Source organism: Coregonus lavaretus, assembly GCF_964263955.1.
Source record: "Coregonus lavaretus genome assembly, chromosome: 5".
NCBI lineage: Eukaryota > Metazoa > Chordata > Actinopteri > Salmoniformes > Salmonidae > Coregonus > Coregonus lavaretus.
The window spans coordinates 54,652,446-54,678,933 of NC_139992.1; the positions used below are offsets into that span (position 1 = coordinate 54,652,446).

At 42.0% G+C, this 26,488-nt stretch overlaps 2 protein-coding genes across 2 annotated transcripts in view; one reads left to right on the top strand and one right to left on the bottom strand.

Annotated features, from left to right (window-relative positions):
• Nucleotides 1-2,298, top strand: part of itgbl1 (integrin, beta-like 1) — a gene marked incomplete at its 5' end in the record, with an annotated part of 139,056 nt that extends 136,758 nt beyond the window's left edge. The window contains 1 exon segment of the mRNA XM_084161589.1: nucleotides 1,804-2,298. Coding sequence (XP_084017715.1) covers nucleotides 1,804-1,892 — 89 coding nt within the window. The 3' untranslated portion in view covers nucleotides 1,893-2,298.
• A 4,538-nt stretch (nucleotides 2,299-6,836) lies between these two features.
• LOC311129789 (fibroblast growth factor 14-like) overlaps nucleotides 6,837-26,488 on the bottom strand; it is a gene marked incomplete at both ends in the record, with an annotated part of 292,560 nt that continues 272,908 nt past the window's right edge. The window contains 2 exons of the mRNA XM_084162234.1: nucleotides 6,837-7,012; nucleotides 12,878-13,076. Coding sequence (XP_084018360.1) covers nucleotides 6,837-7,012; nucleotides 12,878-13,076 — 375 coding nt within the window. The remainder of the gene's footprint in view (nucleotides 7,013-12,877; nucleotides 13,077-26,488) is intronic.

Genomic DNA, 26,488 nt, shown 5'->3' on the forward strand with positions numbered 1-26,488 from the left:
CAGCATTCCTCCTCCTCCAAACACGGCGAGTTGAGTTGATGCCAAAGAGCTCGATTTTGGTCTCATCTGACCACAACACTTTCACCCAGTTCTCCTCTGAATCATTCAGATGTTCATTGGCAAACTTCAGACGGGCCTGTATATGTGTTTTCTTGAGCAGGGGGACCTTGCGGGTGCTGCAGGATTTCAGTCCTTCACGGCGTAGTGTGTTACCAATTGTTTTCTTGGTGACTATGGTCCCAGCTGCCTTGAAATCATTGACAAGATCCTCCCGTTTAGTTCTGGGATGATTCCTCACCATTCTCATGATCATTGCAACTCCACGAGGTGAGATCTTGCATGGAGCCCCAGGCCGAGGGAGATTGACAGTTATTTTGTGTTTCTTCCATTTGCGAATAATCGCACCAACTGTTGTCACCTTGCTTGGCTGCTTGGCAATGGTCTTGTAGCCCATTCCAGCCTTGTGTAGGTCTACAATCTTGTCCCTGACATCCTTGGAGAGCTCTTTGGTCTTGGCCATGGTGGAGAGTTTGGAATCTGATTGATTGATTGCTTCTGTGGACAGGTGTCTTTTATACAGGTAACAAGCTGAGATTAGGAGCACTCCCTTTAAGAGTGTGCTCCTAATCTCAGCTCGTTACCTGTATAAAAGACACCTGGGAGCCAGAAATCTTTCTGGTTGAGAGGGGGTCAAATACATTTTTGACATGCGTTTTTCTGGATTTTTTTGTTATTATTCTGTCTCTCACTGTTCAAATAAACCTACCATTAAAATTATAGACTGATCATTTCTTTGTCAGTGGGCAAATGTACAAAATCAGCAGGGGATCAAATACTTTTTTCCCTCACTGTATAGCACAATACTGTGGACACAGTTTTCATTGCTAGCTTGTGTAATCATGTAGGTCTTTAATTGTATTGTAGTGACCTTAGAACAACACCTAAGGACCTTGTAAAAATGTACAGGTGGTTAAGGTGTTGGACTGACAGTCACAGGGACTGGGTTCAAACCTGGGTTTGAGTCTTGCTCGGTGCTATCCCCCAGATTTGTCACAATATATTTTCTAGACAGAACATCCAGGACCCTCTATACCTGTAGTTTTAAGAAGTGGGAATTCCCAATGTGTGAATGTTTTTTTATTTTTATGATACAATGAAAAATACAGCACAACACAAATATTTTGGTTTCTCCATTCAGTATACCACCATCCCCATCTATCGCTGCTTTAATGCCCAACTCGGAGGCATGACACACAACACTACTCCACTTCTGAGAGTCTGGATGAGGTGATTTGTCCTGCCCTGATCTGCCCTGCCCGCAGCCCAGTGAAATCGCTCACTGCATGACCAGACTTGGTCCAAAATAACACTAATTTCCCCTGTGTTCTCTTGTCGACACAGGGAAACTCACTAAGCTATAGGCCTCAATATTAAGGCCAAAAATATAGTGATTTCCTATGACCATTTCACAGTGTTGATGATCTGTGAGGCTGTCTCAATATTTTATACCACACACACATTATTGTCTTTTTACCTCATTACTTTTGTCTTTAACTCAGACTGAGCCTTATATAATGGCTTCATGTAAAAAATAACACAGAGAATGTAATCCCACTGTAGAGCATACCCATAGCAACGTAAGAGAGCTATTAAGGACCTCAGCCTAGCTTGAGGCTCCATCGTGTAACTCTGTCAGAGGGTTCAGGGTGTGAAGAGTGGAACCTAGTTAAGAAAGGTCAGGCAGGCATGATGGGTCAGGTGGCTCTGTCGCTTCACAGTTTCTCCTCTCACCTCTTATTGCAGGGAATGGGGTGTGCAACTGCGGCAACTGTGACTGCTGGGATGGCTGGACGGGGAACGCCTGTGAGATCTGGGTGGGAACTGAATACTAACACCACAGAACATTTCAGTAGCTATACAAGAGACTGTGCTGTCAGAAAAGGTGTGAAACAGCAAAGGGAGGAGAGAAATTGAGAGAGTGATGAAGAGGAGGATAAAAAAGAAGCCAACCAAACTGGGATGTAATTCTTCATTCAGATTTCTGCATATCACTTGTATAACAGCATTCATTGTACTGGTTACAAATAATCTTTATTAAAACTATGTTTTTTTTTGTATGCAAGAAAATAACTTTTGAAGCAAAAATATGTTTTTTCTCTTTAGAAGACATTACCATGTAACCCTTTATATGTTTCCATTACAACTATATGTATGAAAATTGTTTATATAAGAATGCTTACATATTCCAGAAAGCTACACATAATAAGATGCAGGTACATAAACAGAATCCAAACATTGAAAAAAAAAGGATAAATGTTTTATTATTAATATCATTTTCTGAATACATAGCCTGTGTGTGTGTGCTGATGATGATGATCATCTGTGTGTTGATGATAATTTCCATTTGGGGTATTCTCACCAGTGGTGTGTTTTCTGGGTTAAAAGTGGACTCAAAGAAACCCTGCACCCAAGTCAAGATCGTCACAGATCACATCGTTTGAGCGTTTTATTTATTGTGCCTGACACAACATCTTTGCAGGGTGTTAGTAGGAAAACAATGAAAATACCATAATCATACGTGGGTATAAATCTGTTATAACATGACATACATATCTCCAAGTGGCACACTTGCAATTGTATATATTTCAATATAAATAATTTGAATAGTGCCTATTATCGCTGAAAACTATCACAACCATCATAATCTTCTACAAGATTAATCAATGCATGGCAATTCCCCCTTACTCGTGAACGCCATGTCATGAAAATGTTTAAATGTCGCGGTCGAAAAAAGAACAAAAAACGCACATAGCTCTATAATGCCATGCTGGGTATTCATGTAACTTCAGAAGGTGGTTTCAGGGGACATGAGTTGCATTGACTGGAGAGCCCAAACTCTACCTGACAACATGATTGATAGGAAGCAGTAAAGAAACATGTAATGTAAATAATTCTACTTTGGCCTTTTCATGCTTTTTAGTACTAGCCAACCTTTCGTTTTATTTATCCCATCAAAATGACAGGTGCAATAATATACTGCACACTATATTGCATTAATGTTACTGACATTACAGTCACACCTTTATATAAATATTTTATTAAATATGTTGTATATATGTATACAACAAACAAACTGTACAGTGCAGACAAACTCATAGCATATATGTATGTAAAATTAGCGGTACATACCAACAGTTCTTGATACACAGCCTACTACATGCAGTTCATCAATGCCATCCTCGCCCCATGCAAAAGATGAGAAAAAGGACAAAAGCAAAACTTAAACCTCTCCATCTACATTTTGACAAATTAGTTGACAGAGAGGAAGAAAGTGGAATATAAACTGTTTTGGAAGGATCAGGAAAACAACATCACGCACGACCCATATACAGTAGGAACAAAACAAACAAATAAACTAAAAAACAAGATGGCGGCTAGAGAGATAAACAGATGCACATTTACACAGTCATTTACAAAAATAAAGTTCAGCTTTCGAAGAACCAGTCAACTGGTCTGCAGGGGCTTGGGTAGCCCAGCATGTAGAGTTCATTATGATGTAGGGAAATTACTGGACTTGCGTCCCAAATTGCACCCTATTCCCTATTTACTGCACTTCTTTTGACCAGGGCCCATAGTGCACAATGTAAGGAATAGGGTGCCATTTGGGATGCAACCTGGGTGTAATGTGGAGGAGGGGACACAAGCCCTAAAGATAATTAAAATGATTTCAGCTCCTTTGTGTATATTATGCATTGTTATAATAGCATCAATGTAGCTTTGTACAGACAAGTGTTTTTAAGTCTAACAAGCAAATGTGCTTGAACATCCTCTAGAAAATAGGGGCTTAAAATCCCAATAAACTCTGGAAAATTATATCAGCAAATAAATCTCTTAATATATCTGCAATTTTAGCAGCATACAGTAGCTTCAGTCTACTTATCAACATTCTAAATCTTAGCTATCCTGAAAATCGTAAATCAAGTTCAGAATTAAATCAGCTGATAGATTCAGATAATGGTTGATAAATTGCTAACAGTCATGATCAGATCAGGATTCCGAACAGAAAGTGCCAAACTACATGCTAATTCGAGTCCCAAACAATTTCCAAACTCCTCACTCGCATAGGTCTGAACAGTACCTTTCCCTTATCCTATAGTCCAGGGATCATCACCTAGATTCAGCCGCGGGCCAATTTTTTCTTGAGCGGGCCAATTTCTTATTGAGTGGCTGGTCGGGGGGCCGGAACATAATGACAAATAATTTGTAGATTGCAAATTGACCGCAAGAATCCCAAACAGTTATAATATTTAAAACCTTGCTTACATTTGTATACGATCACGTCACTCTATTATGCGTGGGAATACTTAGGAACAGATTTCCCAAATTAAAATCAATTGGAGCTGATTTCCTGGTGTTTTTACAGTCTTTTATGTCCAACAATGACCAAAAAAAAAGTTCTTATTTTTGCTCAGAAAACTTGGGGGGCCAAATAAGACCACACATGGGCCAAATTTGGCCGCCAGTTGGGAAACCCTGCCATAGTCCTTTGTGGAAAAAAATGCATGTAAATGGTTCTAGGTATCCCAAAACCTTGATTCTTATGAACACAAGATCCACAATGACATCAATCACGACCTTTCAGAGGTTCAGCAAGAAGGCCAGCAGAGAATCGATTCGTCAGTGGGATTATTTTTGTGAAAATTAACCATATGGTAAGTCACAGAGAAAAAAACACAAAGCCGGAAAAAGACAAATCGACTCTAAATGCAGTCGGCTGCTGTTGCCGTTGTACTACACAGTAACAACTGTGGTATCTATCGTTAGATGTTCTGGCTTTTTGGATACTTTGGTCATTTTATGAATCAATCTCTGTGGGCTGTGAAGGTTGTTGAGTGAATATTCTACTAGGTCTTTATTGGATGTGTTTGGCGGGTGAGACACCTTAGGCCGAGTCGTGACTGGATATATGTTTTTGCATGCTGGGGATCAAGGTCTAAACAGGCGCGTAATTGGCCAAGATGAGAGATACTGGACTCTTCATGCTGAGCTAGGAGAAAATCCTCTCATAATATCTCAGAATATTTAGTTGTTTAAAAAGTTACATTTCTTTTTAAATAATCTTTTTTTTCTTTTTCTTTTTTACAGTGAAAACGTTATAATATAAGCCATCTCTTGCATTGCTTCTGCAAGAACAATAGAACACAATACTAACCTTGCCCATGCTTTAGTTTGCTGAACAGAATGGGGATGCAGCCAAACCTCGAGTAAACGTGAATGTAAAATGGCTGCCGCTGTTGGGCTTGACCCATTCAGTCTGAGCCACTAGCCTGTTGTTGAGAGAATTCAGCGAGTGAGGGACTGTGGCCTACAAGGCCTATAGATATTCCTAGAGCCCTTGCTCCAAAATAAGAATTAAAGAAAAATAGATTTTAGGTTCCTATTTACCGACTGGACGAGGCAGAGCTCACCGCTGGTGGGATCGGATTGTGATATGTATGCACCTATACACCACTTGTTAAAGCATTCTCTAACACACACGCACATCTGTGTCTGTATGTGTGTGTGGGCTCCTCGCATTGACTGCAGTGGGGGTAATTAGCACTTCATCAGGTATGATTGTGTGGGCTATCCTCCAGTGTTTCTTTATCGAGCCCTAAAAAAGCAACACGCAGCCTGAGACTCTGACTCTCCCCTCGACTTAGATGCTGTGTGTGTGTGCGTGCATATCTGTACTGCTCCCCAAACATCCAGACTTCCTAAATGAGTCCCTGGAACCAAGCCACCGGACGCATCTTATTTATTGTGTGTGTGTGTGTGTGTGTTGTGTATGGGCAGAAGAGTGTATTTCAGTGTCAATGTGTCTGTGTGTGTTGAGTTTACATCGGCATGAATGTGTGTATTACAAAACCACACACAGCCCCTGCAAAATGTTTTTTTTTTCTAAGTTACTCAACAAAGAGAAACGTGAGAATAGAAAGAGAAAGAGACGGGAACATACTTGTAAAAAATAGAAGATAGCAGTCAAATTTTTTTAACTATATCTGTACAGCATCTACCCCAGAACATAGCTGGTGCACTGTGGTATAGAAAATAGATATTAATTGCACACACTGCTGCAACAGGGCATATAAGTAGAATGTGTGGTCTTGGGTTACCGTCAGCAAGCAAGGTACCACATGTGGCCGTGAAACACACATCATTCTTACGGATCCCATGGTCAGAGTCACTCTTCCTTCCGTTTTGGGGGGAGGGTGTGACCACCATTCTGGATCGATCCACGATTGATGAGTTAAAGAGAAAGAAAGAAAGAAAGAAAGAAAGAAAGAAAGAAAGAAAGAAAGAGAGATAGAGGAGAAGGAAGGAAGGAAGGAAGGAAGGAAGGAAGGAAGGAAGGAAGGAAGGAAGGAAGGAAGGAAGGAAGGAAGGAGAAGGAAGGAAGGAAGGAAGGAAGGAAGGAAGGAAGGAAGGAAGGAAGGAAGGAAGGAAGGAAGGAAGGAAGGAAGGAAGGAAGGAAGGAAGGAAGGAAGGAAGGACTGAGAGATTGCCTGGATCTGATCCACAGAAGAAAGAGGGTGTAGGTTTGGAGTCCGGTAGGGAAAATCCCTGACTCCATCATGTCCGTCCCTCCCGCCACACACACACACACACACACACACACACACACACACACACACACACACACACACACACACACACACACACACACACAGAGACACACACAGACACACACACACACACACACACACACACACACACACACACACACACACACACACACACACACACACACACACACACACACACACACACACACACACACACCAGGTGAATTGTGGCTATGTGGGGGACTTAGCAGCAGTAGCAGTAGTAGTAGTAGAAGTAGTAGGCTTGCTGACTGGTTTGCCTCCGTTCATCACTGGGGGCTCGGTTGTGCTTTTACTGGGAGGGACGGCTGTTTTGGGCGCTTTGGTCTCGCCTACATCATGCAACGATGGCTCTCTGTACATAGCAACTGTGAGGGAGAGAGATAAGAAAGAGAAGGGAGGAGATAAGGAGGCAAGGAAGGGTGAGAGGGAAAAAGAGGGAGAAATTAAGAGAGAGGGTAGAGAGAGAGAGAGAGAGAGAGAGAGAGAGAGAGAGAGAGAGAGAGAGAGAGAGAGAGGGTAAGAGAAAGGGAGAGAAAATAAGAAAGGAAGAGAATGGAGGAGAGAGGGAAGATTTTGTTAGTAAAACCCAGAGCAAAATAAGTATTTCTCCTCTTTTCAAATCAATAACCTGTCAAACTAACCACATGGCTCCTTTTTCACTAATGACTGCCAGCATGAATTATTTAATCCGTTTTAAGTCTTGTTGATGCAGAGGCTTCTACTTGTTTTTGGAAATCGTTCCAGACCACACCAAAAGGGGAAAAAAGGGGGAGAAAAATACTAAAAACGGTCCTACACATTCTTTAGCCTGTGGCTGCTGCCATCTCTTCCTCTCCTTTCTACAGACCCCAATCTGAATGTGGCCAAAAGACTTTGTGCATTATGAGCAGTGGGAACATCCCAAATGATCCTGCACTTTACGCTCCCTGCACTGCAGCTGTGTCACTGTCATGACAGTGCAGTACAGATTCCTGGAGGCTTCCATGTTTAAATAATGGACATAAATCAGCCAGGGAGGGGAGGAGAGTGATGTGGGCGTCTGTAGACACACCATAAAGCATCAACATTTCATGGCCGCAAAGACAGGGCTTGTCCCTTCTCCTCTGTGCTATATGCCAACCTGTGAATTATGGATGGGAACGATAAATATAAATGATACTTCAAGGGGAAGATAACCATCCTTCAGTGTAGCGGTGGGTGGTTACTCAGGGTGGGATTAACAGAATAGGGGGCTTGATCAGATTGACTTGTTCCCTCTAAAGACACTGCCGTGACAGGGTCTAGGCGTGGGATGGTCATTCCGAGGGGTGTGGAGGTTGAAATGTGGTATTGTGAACCTGCAGGCGTGTGATGGCTTACATGTTTATGACTTGTGTAAGATTCTGGTGATATATACAGCACATAAACCCTGCCTCATAGGTGGCCCATACATTTAATACGTTTGACACCTCTGACATGTGGCATAAACTTGGTACCAGCAGTCAGTAGTAGGGTTGCAAAGGGAGGGTATATTACTGGAAACTTTTGAAGTTTACCAGTAAACTACCAGAATTTTTGTAACTTTGGCCTTTTTGGGTACTTCAGATTATCACAGGTGTCTGTAATTATCACATGTAAAATACACTGAGTGGAAGCATTAAGAACATGACATGACATAGACTGACCAGGTCAAAGCTATAATCCCTTATTGATGTCACTTGATAAATCCACTTCAATCAGTGTAGATCAAGAGGATGAGACAGGTTAAAGAAGGATTTTTAAGTTTTGAGACAATTGAGACATGGATTGTGTCTGTATGCCATTTAGAGGGTGAATGGGCAAGACAAAAGATTGAAGCGCTTTTGAATGGGCCAGGCGCACCGGTTTGTGTCAAGAACTGCAATGCTGCTGGGTTTTTCATGCTCAACAGTTCCCCGTGTATATCAAGAATGGTCCACCACCCAAAGGACATCCAGCCAACTTGACACAACATAACAGTTTATATAAAAAAAATCAAATAAGATGATTTTAAAATAAGAAATATAATGACAAAGCTGTAAAACATTATCCTAAATAAAAATCCATCAACTTAGTGAATACCATTGGTGTGTAATATGAGGGTTTCAGCATGAAATATCCTTTATATATTTATTTATTTTCATTTTTTTTACTCTGTCCATTTCTTTGTTGTAAATGTTTTGGGGCCAAACTGGTGGCAGTTGTGAAAAAAGTTGCAGAGTTAATTGAAAATTATGTTATGTTGATTAGACACTTTTTTTATTAATTAGGCTATTTCCTCTTGAACCATATGGTCTATCCACTAGAACCCCATGGACAATATGGACACAGATACAGTGGGGAGAACAAGTATTTGATACACTGCCGATTTTGCAGGTTTTCCTACTTACAAAGCATGTAGAGGACTGTCATTTTTATCATAGGTACACTTCAACAAAAATCCAGAAAATCACATTGTATGATTTTTAAGTAATTAATTTGCATTTTATTGCATGACATAAGTATTTGATACATCAGAAAAGCAGAACATAATATTTGGTACAGAAACCTTTGTTTGCAATTACAGAGATCATACGTTTCCTGTAGGTCTTGACCAGGTTTGCACACACTGCAGCAGGGATTTTGGCCCACTCCTCCATACAGACCTTCTCCAGATCCTTCAGGTTACGGGGCTGTCGCTGGGCAATACAGACTTTCAGCTCCCTCCAAAGATTTTCTATTGGGTTCAGGTCTGGAGACTGGCTAGGCCACTCCAAGACCTTGAGATGCTTCTTACAGAGCCACTCCTTAGTTGCCCTGGCTGTGTGTTTCGGGTCGTTGTCATGCTGGAAGACCCAGCCACGACACATCTTCAATGCTCTTACTGAGGGAAGGAGGTTTTTGGCCAAGATCTCGCGATACATGGCCCCATCCATCCTCCCCAAAATACAGTGCAGTCGTCCTGTCCCCTTTGCAGAAAAGCATCCCCAAAGAATGATGTTTCCACCTCCATGCTTCACGGTTGGGATGGTGTTCTTGGGGTTGTACTCATCCTTCTTCTTCCTCCAAACACGGCGAGTGGAGTTTAGACCAAAAAAACTCAATTTTTGTCTCATCAGACCACATGACCTTCTCCCATTCCTCCTCTGGATCATCCAGATGGTCATTGGCAAACTTCAGACGGGCCTGGACATGCGCTGGCTTGAGCAGGGGGACCTTGCGTGCGCTGCAGGATTTTAATCCATGACGGCGTAGTGTGTTACTAATTGTTTTCTTTGAGACTGTGGTCCCAGCTCTCTTCAGGTCATTGACCAGGTCCTGCCGTGTAGTTCTGGGCTGATCCCTCACCTTCCTCATGATAATTGATGCCCCACGAGGTGAGATCTTGCATGGAGCCCCAGATCGAGGGTGATTGACCGTCATCTTGAACTTCTTCCATTTTCTAATAATTGCGCCAACAGTTGTTGCCTTCTCACCAAGCTGCTTGCCTATTGCCCTGTAGCCCATCCCAACCTTGTGCAGGTCTACAATTTTATCCCTGATGTCCTTACACAGCTCTCTGGTCTTGGCCATTGTGGAGAGGTTGGCGTCTGTTTGATTGAGTGTGTGGACAGGTGTCTTTTATACAGGTAACGAGTTCAAACAGGTGCAGTTAATACAGGTAATGAGTGGCGAACAGAAGGGCTTCTTAAAGAAAAACTAACAGGTCTGTGAGAGCCGGAATTCTTACTGGTTGGTAGGTGATCAAATACTTATGTCATGCAATAAAATGCAAATTAATTACTTAAAAATCATACAATGTGATTTTCTGGATTTTGAATCAATCTCTTGATTCATAAATCCAGTTGAAGTGTACCTATGATAAAAATTACAGACCTCTACTTGCTTTGTAAGTAGGAAAACCTGCAAAATCGGCAGTGTATCAAATACTTGTTCTCCCCACTGTATATAACATAATAATACTATACAGTGAGGGAAAAAAGTATTTGATCCCCTGCTGATTTTGTACGTTTGCCCACTGACAAAGAAATGATCAGTCTATAATTTTAATGGTAGGTTTATTTGAACAGAGACAGAATAACAACAACACAATCCAGAAAAACGCATGTCAAAAATGTTATAAATTGATTTACATTTTAATGAGGGAAATACGTATTTGACCCCCTCTCAATCAGAAAGATTTCTGGCTCCCAGGTGTCTTTTATACAGGTAACGAGCTGAGATTAGGAGCACACTCTTAAAGGGAGTGCTCCTAATCTCAGGTTGTTACCTGTCTACAGAAGCAATCAATCAATCAGATTCCAAACTCTCCACCATGGCCAAGACCAAATAGCTCTCCAAGGATGTCAGGGACAAGATTGTAGACCTACACAAGGCTGGAATGGGCTACAAGACCATCGCCAAGCACCTTGGTGAGAAGGTGACAACAGTTGGTGCGATTATTCGCAAATGGAAGAAACACAAAATAACTGTCAATCTCCCTCGGCCTGGGGCTCCATGCAAGATCCAACCTCGTGGAGTTGCAATGATCATGTGAACGGTGAGGAATCAGCCCAGAACTACACGGGTGTCACGATCGTTCATGAACGAGAAGGACCAAGGCGCAGCGTGATATGCATTCATATTTATTACACGACTAAACACACGACAAAACAACAAACGAAACGTGACGTCCAAGGTAGACAAATAACATACCTCACACGGAACAAGATCCCACAACTAACCGGTGCCAAAAGGCTGCCTAAGTATGGTCCCCAATCAGAGACAACGAGCTACAGCTGCCTCTGATTGGGAACCACCCCGGCCAACATAGATCTGCACATGCTAGATCTAAAACATAGAAATTAACATAGCAACACACAACACGGAAAATACACACCCTGACTCAACAAATACAAGTCCTCAGAGTCAGGGCGTGACAACGGGAGGATCTTGTCAATGATCTCAAGGCAGCTGGGACCATAGTCACCAAGAAAACAATTGGTAACACACTACGCCGTGAAGGACTGAAATCCTGCAGCGCCCGCAAGGTCCCCCTGCTCAAGAAAGCACATATACAGGGCCGTCTGAAGTTTGCCAATGAACATCTGAATGATTCAGAGGAGAACTGGGTGAAAGTGTTGTGGTCAGATGAGAACAAAATGGGGCTCTTTGGCATCAACTCAACTCGCAGTGTTTGGAGGAGGAGGAATGCTGCCTATGACCCCAAGAACACCATCCCCACCGTCAAACATGGAGGTGGAAACATTATGCTTTGGGGGTGTTTTTCTGCAAAGGGGACAGGACAACTTCACTGCATCAAAGGGACCATGTACCGTCAAATCTTGGGTGAGAACCTCCTTCCCTCAGCCAGGGCATTGAAAATGGGTCGTGGTTGGGTATTCCAGCATGACAATGACCCAAAACACAGGGCCAAGGCAACAAAGGAGTAGCTCAAGAAGAAGCACATTAAGGTCCTGGAGTGGCCTAGCCAGTCTCCAGACCTTAATCCCATAGAAAATCTGTGGAGGGAGCAGAAGGTTCGAGTTGCCAAACGTCAGCCTCGAAACCTTAATGACTTGGAGAAGATCTGCAAAGAGGAGTGGGACAAAATCCCTCCTGAGATGTGTTCAAGCCTGGTGGCCAACTACAAGAAACGTCTGACCTCTGTGATTGCCAACAAGGGTTTTGTCACCAAGTACTAAGTCATGTTTTGCAGAGGGGTCAAATACTTATTTCCGTCATTAAAATGCAAATAAATTTATAACATTTTTGACATGAGTTTTTCTGGATTTTTTTGTTGTTATTCTGTATCTCACTGTTCAAATTAACCTACCATTAAAATTATAGACTGATCATTTCTTCGTCAATGGGCAAACGTACAAAATCAGCAGGGTATCAAATACTTTTTTCCCTCACTGTATATGAATGCTTTTTGTTATTCAAATATAAATTACCAAAGTTTCCAGTAACTTTGGAAATTACTAGGTTTGCAACTCTAGTCAGTCAGAATTGTTTTAATTTGCTGTTGATCTCAGTCAGGAAGAAATAATTTCCATATAAAGTAGAAGGTACAGAATTATGTTTTGCAAAGGTTAAACTTGAAAGAAGTCTAGCAGATATAAATGCCCTACTTTTCAGTTCAATATATTGCCTCTCATCACAAAACAACAAAAACTATATTTGTGGCTCTCTTGCTTATACTACTCTAATGCCCCTGAAACAGTTATGTTCTAATGAACACAAATCAGACTCAGAATGTGGTGTTTGCTTACCTTCTAATGGCTTGGGCAGGAAGTGAGCAGCTGGTTTTGTTTTCTTCACTCGATTCCCCTTCATTGCTTGGCCCTCTTTGTTGAGCCCCAGGAACCAAGCCCTCCCTGACTCCTGTTGCCTGTACAGCATCGACGAGTAGATCACATAATAGTTCTCAAACACAGACTCTTTGAACTTACATTCCGCCGTAAAGAGTTCCTGCAAAGACAGAAGACAGGTTAAGTATCATATCTATGTGGCAGAGCCATGGCTAACTGGTAACGGTCCCCGCTCTCAACACATCAGTGTCCGGGTTCAATTCCAGAGTTTACCCAGCAAACCAAAATTGGTTCTGTGAAAGTTGCCAGAACATTCGTTAGGTTGCGACAAATGTTCTTATAACACAAAAACTGTCCAGTTGTGCTGATGATTATACAATGTTTGTATAAAACATTTGCCTGATGTTGCAAGAACGTTCCCAGAACACATTTAGTCTGTTCCTTACCTGGAAACCTAATGAGGATGTTTGGGGAATGTTCTGCTGTGGTTGTTACAGATGTGCACACCATTTTAGTGAATGTTAGGAGAACATTCCAAGGATATTTAGTTTAAAACATTTTCTGAAAATAAAAACATTTATTTCAAAAACATTATTTGAATGCTTTTGTGATGTTATCCTAATGTTAGGTAAAACCCTAACTAGAACTTTAATGGGAATCTTAGCTAATGTTCTGGGATTGTTCCCGGTTTGCTGGGTACACTTCCAACTTTCTCTCCGCTCCACACCTGTATCCCCCCTTGTAATTTCTAATCTGTACAATAAAGCATTAAAAAATCAAGTTCTTAAAAACATGATGTATCTTGTTCTTATAAGAAATATAATTTATGTTCCATTTGGGTTTCGAGGCATAGGTAAAGGTAACACCCTATTCCCCATTTAGTTTGCTACACCTATGTGGTTCACTATCACATATGGCTCTGGGAAAAGAAGTGCACTAGGTATTAAAATATAATTTGAGAGAGACAGCCTTTGTGCAATTACCAAGAAACAATTAAACACATGCGAAAAAGCGACATGATCCCATTCATTATTCATGTTTGAACATCTAGCCATATCCAGAGGTCACAAAGACAAATCTCACATTTGTTTCATGCTGGCAGTGTACATATTAATGTTACGGAAGGCATAGAAAGTGCCTACCCAGGTAAAGTGTCACCCATATTTCCACATGTCCTGAAGAGTACAAGTGCTGCAGTGCCCTGAGCTAAATCAGCTAAATCTACCAGCAGACAGTCTAACTCGCTACAGTGATGTCTGATAAGTGTGGTGGTGGCAAAATGACACACATGCTTTCTCCTTCACCTTACCCTTAACTTCAGGTGTTCAGGGGTTTAGCATGTTCCACCTGAATACACCTGTTGCAAAGCTTTGACCTAATCACCCCAAAACCAGCACAGTCCATGCTATTCTTCATGTCACCACTTGACACTTGCTTCCCACTAGAAAGTGTAACAAAAGTAGTTTGAATAACCTTGCCTAAAACCTGAAGACTTGTGCTAGCTCCTAGACCAAATGCCTAGATGCCTCAATTCGTTACACTAGCTAGATTATATGTGTGTGTATGTTGTGCTAGCAAACACCCGGGAAAGAGTCATGAAAATACCCTCATTACATCTGTAATACTTTGCGCAAACAACCTTTTAGCTAATCCAAAGACCTCACCATCCTTCACACACACCTTTTTTTCCAATGACAAATGAACACTGGAGCACCAAATCTCTCTCCGCTTTACCCCCATTCATCTCCTTAAGCTGAAGAGAACATGAGGGTAATAAAGAGCTTTCCCGCAATGTCCGCCCCACATGTCTAAAAATAAAGTGTTTTCACTGGGGTGTATTATTAAATGCCTGGTCAGGCTCTGAGGAGTTCACTTAAGGCCTATTCAGTACACCCCCACAAAGGACCTGTTTGAATAATTCCAAAATGTATCCTTCCTTCCTTCCTCCCTCCATTCCTTAGAGTATATTGATCGCTGACATGACTACATAGGTCAATGTAAGAGATCCCACTACTTAGCTTACACCTATCCAGTCATGTGAGATCAGCAAATTATCTGAACGAGTCTGAGCCACAAAAAGGATTAGTAAATTACCGCCAATGGGTCCACATATCTCCTTCCAATGGCTGTTAACAATGGGTTATTAGGGGTTTTGTACCTTATGTTATGTTTATAGCTCTCCCAGCTTAACCCTGGGGATTATTTATGGGGTGAGCGTGTAGTTCCGACGAAGCGCCCCATCACCGAGTAATAGCAGGTTATTAGCGCTGTGTTAAATTACTCTTGTCAGGGCTTAACAACCAGTCAGGAGGAGGGTTGGGGGGGTGGGGGGTGTGTGTGGAACGACTAAGTGACACTTTGGGGGACTTATTAATGACTGGCTCAATCAGATGAAATTGCATTAGCTAAGGCAGGCACAGGCTGGCAGCTGTATTTGGAGAGCTTCTCAGTCTCCTTAATTGAACACTGAGAGGGATTCCGTTGACTGCATACAGACCAGAAGAACTTAACCGGCTCAGTTGGTTAGCGAGAGCTGCTAGTAGCGCTAATGTTGTGGGGGTTCAAAAACGGAAATTCCCCTCAAAAGAATATCTGCTTTATAAGTTAATACATACTACACCTATCCACTGCACTCCTGAGTGGCGCAGTGGTCTAAGGCACTGCATCGCAGTGCTAACTGTGCCACTAGAGATCCTGGTTCGAATCCAGGCTCTGTCGCAGCCGGCCGGGAGACTCATGGGCGGCGCACAATTGGCCCAGGGTAGGGGAGGGAATGGCCGGCAGGGATGTAGTTGATAGAGCATGGCGTTTGCAACGCCAGGGTTGTGGGTTCGATTCCCACGGGGGGCCAGTATAAAAAATATATATAAAACAAATAAAAAATAAAGAATTAAATAAAATGTATAATAAAAACAAATTAATAACAAAAAATTATACAAAAAATGTATTCACTAACTGTAAGTCGCTCTGGATAAGAGCGTCTGCTAAATGACTAAAATGTAAATGTACTATTTTGCACTAAAGGTTAGGTCTACAGCCATTGAAAAGCAAGTGTTTTAATAATGCATAATAACTAAATTACAACAATTAGGTCGAAAATCAAACGCTACCAAACTGTTTTTGAGGGAAAAGACAGAGCAAGCCAAGGGTGGACTTGTGTTGTATATCCCTTGTGTCGCGATTGTAACACTGAGGAATCGACTTAAGACTCATAGGCTGTGTTTACAATGCCACCCTACACTGTAAAAACTAATTTAGCCTTTTAGTTGAAAAATAGTCAATTCAACTGAAATTGTTGAGATAACATAATTTTTTCATGGAGTCAACTAGTAAGAAAATGTTGAGAAGTTGACTCAATGAGTAATGTTGCCCAGTGAATTCAACAATACATGTTGACTCAACTTGAATGAAATCTCTGAATGTCTCACGAATGAATGCTAGAAACTACCGGTATGTGGGCTTCAATTTTGAAATGTTTGTTTCTCGAGTTCCCTGTGGTTCAATTCGGCGGTCATCTAAGCATGAATTTAAGCATTGGGTGAGTACATCACCATTACCACACTTTCAGTCGGTACTAGAAACAGTTTCCATCAATATATGATTTTAAAAGCACTAGCTATCTAGCTAACTGTGTCTTTTGAATTGCTAAGGCTAGCCAACTACCCACTGGGCACAAACTGCTTATGTAATACAGTAAATAGCCTTAACTTTAGGCTATCTTACAAACTAATGTAACATTCAACCTTAAAATGAGTAACACATTGAGGTTACTGTAACTATAAATGTCTTCTTATGTAATCATATAACGTGTGCATGTTCAAGATAACATGCAATCGTCACACCTATGCTGTAATAATTTGTGCAGAATCTCAAACGGCATTGACAATTTAACGATGGCATGCAGTCACGAACGAGGCTAGTCAAAACATGGGTCGGGACCGGACAGTAAACTCACAGCCAGTAGCTTTTGAATGCATTTTGGCGTTTGATTTCAAGTTCTGTGTTCCTTCGCGGTCTGACATTGAAAGCTAGTGCTGCAGCACTGCAGTCAGCACAGCATTGTGTGCCACACATCAGAGTTTCTGCAGCCCAAACAGCAGTGTGTGTGTCTTGCCAATCATATTGACGCAAATGGAATCACACAGTGCATTAACAGAGAGCGAAGTGCTTTTTCTCTGGATGGGCTTTCCTCTGTTTTTATGCTAGTTAGAAAACCTGAAAACGCATCGCCTCAACAAATCTTCAAGCAAATCATTAGAGAAAGGCACTACACATTATTTCTGCTATAAACACGGTCTGATATGCTCCCAATATGGGATGCAAAGGAGACGATTTTCTGTCTAAATGTGCTAAAAACTATGTAAACCATATTCCATGGCCGTCTCAGTCAGATGTCAACCCAACTGAGCACTTATGGGAGATTATTTTATAATTTATGCCAAGGTGCATTGAAGCTGTTCTGGCTTGTGGTGGCCCAACGCCCTATTGAGACACTTTATGTTGGTTTTTCCTTTATTTTGGCAGAGCTAGAACAGTGTTTGTCAGACCATGAGACATCCCTAAAATCGGTCTCCTCACAAAATCGTCTGCCTACACACTAATATGACCACTCTGTGGAAAGGTGAGATTCTCACAAACACAATTCATCTGAAGGTCCCCCAGTACCAGTTGAAAAAATTCATGGAAGTATATACACTGTGCAACATTTTTAATTTTTTTTATATCTCTCAGATATACTGTAGGACAGACACTTCAGAACAAACTTCCTTTTGATTTTTTTGGAGGGGGACTCTGTTGTTTAATGCATTTGTATGGACTAATAGCAGCAAGGCCAAAAATAATTGGATCAAATATTTTTTGATACTTCAAGGGTTCTTAAAATTCCAAATCAAATAGCAAAACGATCCTGGGTATGACCTTCTAAAAACAATTCCATATAGCTTAGTAGAACCCCCCTCCCCTCCCCTGGCTTAGACAGGGCTTAGACTCTTATGGGTTAAATGGTCCAGGGCACATTTCGTTAGCATTTTGGCATGTTATTCCAGATTTAGAACATTAAACATTTATAAAGCAAACATTATCCATTAGGTCTAGCACAGTAAATACTTAAATTGTTTAAGCATAAGTTGCTGAAGAGTGATTACAATATCTTTTCAGGGACAGTGCACATTAATCAACATTTCAGTAAAAGTGCCGGTTTTAGCCAGCCAGCTAATTTTCAACCGCAGTCCCTGGTCAGGTTATTAGAAACAATTACAATAATAATAATAATAATAATAATAATAATAATAATACAGAGAAACAATGAGCAGTGAGCACATGCAGAGCAACATATAACAAGCAAAACGTAGCACGCAGACAGAGCAATAGCACAAAAAGCAACAAAACAAAATACATAAAAGCAACAAAGTGTTTCCACACCTCACAAGCTACAGACAACAGATAACATGGAAAGCGGCAATACACAGACTATCAAATGCTTGTCCTCTCCACTTAGTAATTTTTCAAAACAACTTGACTGGCTTTGTTAGCACAACAACAAAAACTCCATTGATGGACAATGATTGGACTAAAAGTATCAGATTCACTCAACAAGTTAATAAATCCAAATTTGTCAGTTCCACTTTGTGACAACGTTGGCCGTTACCTCGTGCACATAAAAAGGTTTCTTGAAGTCAGGAACAGTTTTACTCAAATGGAGAATTTAATAGAATAAATAGAATAAATAGATAAATACAACGAAGGTTAAAATCAGGCCATGAGCTAAAAGGCTAAAACAAGGTAAGAGCATAAGATCTAGCAAACATGCTCTCCTCTATCCTTGCTTTCAACTATTCATACTGCCTCTCTCCCACAAACACATATACACCTGTATTCAATCAACTCAAATTGGTGGGCGGGGCTACAATTCTCTCATTAGCCAATTCTGATTCAACACACACATCCCTCACACAGATATAATTGCACACTTAATTGTAGCAGATTAAATGGTGGAATAACAGTTTGACTATGGCAGGATATAAAAAAATTACTGAAAAAGCCCTTTAACAAATAAACATTAACACATTCACACACACAATGGCGCATGTGCCGTCATCCTCACACACTTACTTTACTAGGTTGAAGTAACTTTACATTAAGTTTCCTCAACACAAAATCCCGATTGGACTTTTTAGACTTGACATAGAATTTTAAGGCAGCCAGGTTACAAACTTTTTTAAGTTGACAACATTTTTTTTTTTACAGTGTAAGAAGCCAATTCAGATTTTTCCCCCCTATGTTTTGTATTTAGTCATTTAGCAGACACTTATCCAGAGCGACTTACAGTTAGTGCATTCATCTTAAGATAGCTAGGTGAGAACCACATAGCACAGTAGTAGTAAAGTTCATTTTTCCTCAATAAAGAAGTTATCAGCAAAATCTATGCTAGTAGGAAAAGACAAGTGCAAGGTTCTTTATAATACTTTTTTTGGGGGGAGGGGGATAAGACAGATGTCTTATTCAAGATGCACTTTGAAGAGGTCTGGTTTCAGATGTTTTCGGGAGATGGGCAGGGACTCTGCTTTCCTATCAGGGGGACAGCTGGTTCCACCAGGACAGAGAAGAGCTTTGACTGGGTTGAGCAGGAGCTGAACTCCTGGAGGGGTGGGACGGCCAAGAGACCAGAGGTGGTTTGGTTGGGATGTAGAATTTGAGCATAGCATGAAAGTAGGGAGGGGCAGTTCCCCTTGCTGCTCCGTAGGCAAGCACCATGGTCTTGTAGAGGATGCGAACTACGACTGGAAGCCATGGAGTGTACGGAGGAGAAGGGTGAGATGGGAGAACTTGGACACCAGACGGGCTGCGGCATGCTGGTTAAGTTGCAGGGGTTTGATGGCACAAGTGGGGAGCCGAGCCAACCGAGAGTTGCAGTAGTCCAGACGGGATATGACGAGTACCTGGATTAGGACCTGCGGCGCTTCCTGTGTGAGGAAAGGTCGTACTCTACGGATGTTGTAGAGCATGAATCTGCAGGAGCGAGTCACTGTTTTGATGTTTGCAGAGGGCACGCCAAGGTTCTTTGCACTATGTTAGGGGGACACCGTGGAGTTGTCAACTATGTTGGAGAGGTCTTGGAGCGGGCAGGCCTTTCCCGGGAGGAAGAGCAGCTCTGTCTTGTCGAGGTTGAGCTTGAGGTGGTGGGCCGACATCCAAGCTGAGATATCTGCCAGGCACGCAGAGATGCCTGTCGCCACCTGGGTGTCAGAAGGGGGAATGTGAAATGTAGTTGAGTGTCATCTGCATAGCAATGATAGGAGAGACCATGAGAGGATATGATGGAGCCGAGTGACTTGGTGTATGGAGAAAAGAGGAGAGGGCCTAGAATCGAGCCCTGGGGGACACCAGTAGTGAGAGCATGTGGTGTAGACACAGATCCTCTCCATGCCACCTGGTAGGAGCGACCTGCCAGGTAGGATGCAATCCAGGAGTGTGCAGAGCCTGAGACGACCAGCCCTGAGAGGGTGGCGAGGAGGATCTCATGGTTCACGGTGTTGAAGGCAGCGGATAGATCTAGGAGGATGAGAACAGAGACAGAAGTAGAGAAGGTAGAGAAGATGGAGTGGAAGGATGATAGGTACTCCGGAAGTTTCGTTTTCCTCCATTTTCCCATCAGATGCCCGCAGCCCTGTTCTGTGAGCTCGCAGTGAGTCACTCAGCCACAGAGCAGGAGGGGAGTTGCCGAGCTGGCTGGGAGGAAAGGGGATAATGGGAGTCAAAGGTGGCAGAAAGGGAGGAGAGTATGGTCGAAGAGGCAGTCAGGGGACAGGAGGATTTAGCAGAAGGGAGAGATGATAGGATAGAAGAGGACAGAGTAGTGGGAGAGAGCGAAGATTGCGACGGCGCATGACCATCTGCGTAGGGGCTGAATGGGTAGGATTGGAGGAAAGAGGGAGAAAAAAAGAAACAAATTAGTGATCAGAGACCTGGAGGTGGTTTGCAAGTGAGATTAGTAGGCGAACAGCCTCTAGTAAAGCTGAGGTCAAGTGTATTGCCTGCCTTGTGAGTGGGAGGGGACTGGGAAAGGGTGAGGTCAAAAGAGACAAGGAGGGGAAAGAAAGAGGTGGAAAGAAATTAGTCAAAGTCAGGTGTCCGGAGGTTAAAGCCGCCCAGTACTAATGACTGGTGAACCACTGTCGGGAAATGAGCTTATCAAGGTGTCAAGCTCATTGAGGAACTCTTAGGCCATCTGGTGGGCGATGGATGACAACAATGTTAAGCTTGAGTGAACAAGTGACAGTAGCTATGTTTCCATTACTTTGTCCAGGGATTTTTTGTCGACGTTTAGAAAGTTCTAATAGAAATTAGACACGACAATTGCCTGCCACAGTGCATTTCCCGGGTGGCGCAGTGGTCTAAGGCACTGCATCGCAGTGTTAGCTGTGCCACTAGAGATCCTGGTTCGAATCCAGGCTCTGTCGTAGCCGGCTGCGACCAGGAGACCCATGGGGCAGCGCACAATTGGCCCAGCGTCGTCCAGGGTAGGGGAGGGAATGGCCGGCAGGGATGTAGCTCAGTTGGTAGAGCATGGCATTTGCAACGCCAGGGTTGTGGGTTTGATTCCCACGGGGGGCCAGTATGAAAAAAATATTTGCACTCACTAACTGTAAGTCACTCTGGATAAGAGCGTCTGCTAAATGACTAAAATGTAAAAAAATAAATCCATTGAACTTCCATTGGCCATAATGACATTGCACCAGCAAAAATTTAAAAAACAACAACAACTAGCATGTCGAATAAAAATGATGTGGTTGAAGTGTTTCCATAATCCTATTAGGCGAATTGCGCATTAATAAAGTGGTGGCACCCTGTATGCCCTGCCCACCTATCTTTCATGTATCAGGTAGCCCGCAAAAGCCTAGATGGATAGAATGCAAGAATTGACTAATATTTGCCATGTTCTAATAATTCTCATGTGCTTACTTATCGACATGGTGTAACTTGCACACAAGCAGGCCTAGATGATCTGAAACAATTTGATGGTGAAACTTCAAATTGCAATTTGAAGCAATTCAGGCATTCTTGAAAGTCAAGATAATCCTTGTCCTGCAAAGACAAATATTTTTTATTGTTGAATAAATAGATTTTGCAAGATGTTTGTATTTAGAATTAAATGTGGAGTGGAGCTTTATAGTTGATAACATCACGTGCCCCCTGTACCTTCAAAATTATTTGGCAATCATAATTCATTTGAACAACACAATTTCCATCATCTTTTGTAGCAATAAAGAAAGTTTGACAAAAGAAAAATCCACCCTTGAACGGATAAAAATGTATTCGATCCTTAGAAAATGTCTCCTACATCTGCAGTTTCCATTACACATGTCCCAATGTTTTGCGACATTGCTTTTGTCGAATAAACCTGGGTCATTGGAAACCTGGCTAGCAACAGCATGGAATTAAAACGAGGAGATGGACAGGTGAGAGAGGGGGAAAAGAGAAAATCTCTATTTAGGAGAAATTAGTAGCCCTGTGCCACCACCGCGACGACCAGATGCTCTCAGACTATGAGAGAACACAGTCAGATGACGAGAGAGCAGCTGGAATAGCAGTGTTCTCTGGGGTAATAAATATACCCGTCAGGGCTAAAAAGTTTAGGGACTTTAGGGTGATTGGCAGTTCCAAAAGGCTGCCGGAGAATAGGAATTCCACATGTTTTGTGTGTAGGGTACACTAGATTCAAAGGGTTGCAGCCACGGGGTGGGGAGCATCTGTAAAACCTACAGGGAGAGGAGCGAACAGGGATAGAAATCACACACATACTTGACAAAGCTACAAAAGAGCAAAATGAGAATCTGAAAATAACTAGGTAAGATACTCAAGTGAAAGAGTGGTGTGAAGCCTTCCTCAAATAACTCCCCAGAACAACTCGGCAGACCGTCTTAGTTTTGGGCGACAAGACCGCCACTTACAGCTACCTCTGAAAAACTAGGGGCGACTGAAGTACCTACACTAGCAGAGGTGAATGACACACCTTTTAGCACAGATTGATGATTGCCTATCAGAGGTGAATAAAAATACCCCATCCAATAGACACACCCACCAGTTATCAGAAAGCTGTCACAAATTGACCTGAAACCAGTCCAAGTCAGTGGCCGTGTCCGAATACTCACACTAGCGTACTACATACCTAAACTGCATACTATTTACTCATCGTCGCATACTATTTAGCACATACCGTTTAGTAAAAAGTATGCAGTATGCCACGGCTGCAACGCAGTAGCGGCTCCTGATTGGCTGAATACGTGGGGTGGGGCCGAGCGCGGGTGGATTTTTCCAAATTCAACAGACATGCATCGCATTAACCAGCCTGATAATAGCTCATTTCCAATTTGATTAATTTCTCCAAACTCTTAATAAAATAGGAATGGAGTTCTAGGCCTACTCAGGCTGGTTATAAGCAGACTATCACATTCAACCTATACTGTAGTAGACCATATAGCCCATCTATTCTATTTCAAAAGGACTGAAGACAGAAACAAATACATTCGTTCCATTTCAACATAGTTATTAGTGAAACCAAAGTGCTGTAACATCTATAAATTAAATCACATAGCCTAGTACATACACCAAAACTTTTCAAATGTTCAAATCAAAAGGCTATTGCACAGAAAAACGTGGACAGTCAAGTGCATCACAAATTCAGAGCTGTTGAACAGCAACATAATAAACTAAAGCACTGATCTTTGGGAATGAGATCAGAATGCCTGCTAAGGCTTGATCCATAAATTAAATAGTTAAATAGGTAGCCTACAAAACTAAAATAATCCATATGTTCAAATCAAATGGCCTGATTAACATGACATCAATAACGCAGCCACATCCGAGTCCCCAGTGCAGACACATTCAGAAATCAAAAGATGGTTATTTTGTTTAAAAGCTCTGACGAAGGGCAAGAGAATAAGAAACACTTTTCAGTGAGAAAACAGAAATCCACTTTGGGTTAAAAATAAACAAAAAAATACTTATGTTTTCAAAGATGTAGCCTACGATGCAATACTCGTGATCATTTTAAAGAGAACAAAAACTACCTAGCCTACATTTGAACACAACTGCAGAAGCTTCGGGCATCTTCCCAATTAAGTAGCTTCATTTTGTTGTTTGGCTACTTGAAGAGAACTAGGGCCTATCACAATGCAATGTGGAAAAGTGTGCATCGAATTCTACTAGATGAAGAGCCAAAATTAGTATTACATCCTGGCATTTAAACCATACTCGATTCTCCTAAATGTAGCATACTATTAAACATTATATTTTCGCATACTGAGAATGCGTCATGCGTGATTGCGTTGTTTCCCGCTATTCGTTGATTTCGGTAGCGCATCCCTTTATCTAATTGATCAGCTGTTGTCAAAGCTGAAATGAGTATGACATTTGAAGTATACTTGATTTTCTAAATATCGCATACATTTCACAGGAACTGCCCAGTGTTTTTTTCAGACTGTCCACACTCAGTTTTACATGTGACCCATATCAGATTTGCACATTCACACTGACGTAACCTTTAAAGTAGCCACTGCTGAGTCCGCAACAACCGGATGTTCCGGTTTTCAGGGGAAATGGAAAGAGACTTCAACGCCAACTTAACTCCTCCTCCACATTTACCTGATTGGTTGAAAAGTGCAGAAGAGAACCTCCCCTGACAGTTTTTTTTCTTCTCATCAAGACCAGTATGTTGGGGATCTAGTTTCAGGTGTTTCTTTTTTACGCCTGCTACGTTAGGTTACCTTTAAAGTAGCACATAGATGCAATGCTCATTTCCTGTTACTTTTCCTTTACATTTTTGGGTGGTTATTGTGGTAATGGCAGGTCATGTGCAATAAAAACACTTGATGATGCCTGAAAAATGCTAGAATCAGCACCATGACTTACATTTTAGTCATTTAGCAGACGCTCTTATCCAGAGCGACTTACAGTTAGTGAGTGTATACATTATTGTTTAATTTTTTCATACTGGCCCCCCGTGGGAATCGAACCCACAACCCTGGCATTGTAAACGCCATGCTCTACCAACTGAGCTACATCCCTGCCGGCCATTCCCTCCCCTACCCTGAACGACGCTGGGCCAATTGTGCGCCGCCCCATGGGTCTCCCAGTCGCGGCCGGCTACGACAGAGCCTGGATTCGAACCAGGATCTCTAGTGGCACAGCTAACACTGCGATGTAGTGCCGTAGACCACTGCGCCAATCGGGATTTGTGCCACAAATGCTAAAACATTAGCATTTGGAAACAGTGCCAAGGAAACAAAACCAAAGCATGGATTGCTTTCATACCTTGTCCATAGACTGCTTACAGGGTAAGGAAACCAATGTGTCATTTTGTAAGTTGGGTGAACTATCCCTTCAAGAGATTATGATCCAAGAAATCGGAGCTCGGAGGCATATTTAATATGAAAAAAAAATGCAATACTCTCTGAACTACACGAGGCAAAAGACTGCGTGTCAGCAGTCTCCTTCCAAAGGACCGCTTATCATGTGCAAGATGTCAGAGAGGCAGGGCCTGTCTCTTCCCGTCTCCAGGGGTATAGGGGGAAAGCACTGTCTTTAACACTCTGTACTGTACTGACAGGACTCAGGACAGGTGGGCTACACAGCTTATGAAAAATATAATGGATTGAGGTAGAAGTTAATTGGAGTGAGTATTGATTAAGGCCATATCTCTGAAGATCAGCACTATAGCGTGATTTACATTTAAAGGCAATGTTGCCTGTATTTGTGGAGACTGCATTCATGGTAAACGCTGCATTTATCAGCTCAATCGGAAATTACCTTTGAATTTCAATCACGCTATTGTGCTCATCTTCCGCGATACGGATTTAATCTAGCCCTTAATTTTTGTTTAGTCTGGTTAATTGTTGAGAATGAACAGTCTTTTACAATACTGACCACTTTGCAGTAGTGGGAGTAAAAGCTCCATGGCTTCATCCTATGCAACCAAAGGACAAATCCACAGTGTCAAATAACATTCATACCTATAAGAGGTGGGATATCAATCGGAAGGAGCATACCAGTATATATCTATATTAGCACCACAATATGAGAGTACCATACAACACAACAAAACAACAGATCTGAATGCAAGAGGAAGCAGTGACTTTTGACTGTGCCATTCAATCAATAAGCACATCTGCAACAGGTGTTTCACCTGCTCAACTGGCTTCAAGGGTCTCTTTTGGGACCAGATGCCATGCTATCCTCAAAACATGTCTTCTAAAACTGTGATAAAACATTGCTTTCAGAGCCAAACTCTGTCTCAGAGCCGAATACAAAGCCTAACAGATTTTTACCTTCACGGTTCCATGAGTCACTTCAATTAGGTAATTAATTACACATCTTCCTCGTCAGGTGAGGCTTGCTGCTGGTTGACTGGCCGCTGTAATCAGTGAGATCGCTTGTGCGGCAGGCCATGTTGAGCCGAGCGCTGATTACTTACACTGTACGATTCTCCAACCGCCCGAGAGCAGCTGAACAAAGTGAGTGACTTGGGGTGGGAAAAGGAGAAGGTTTCTTGGATGCAAATACTTTCATAAAACT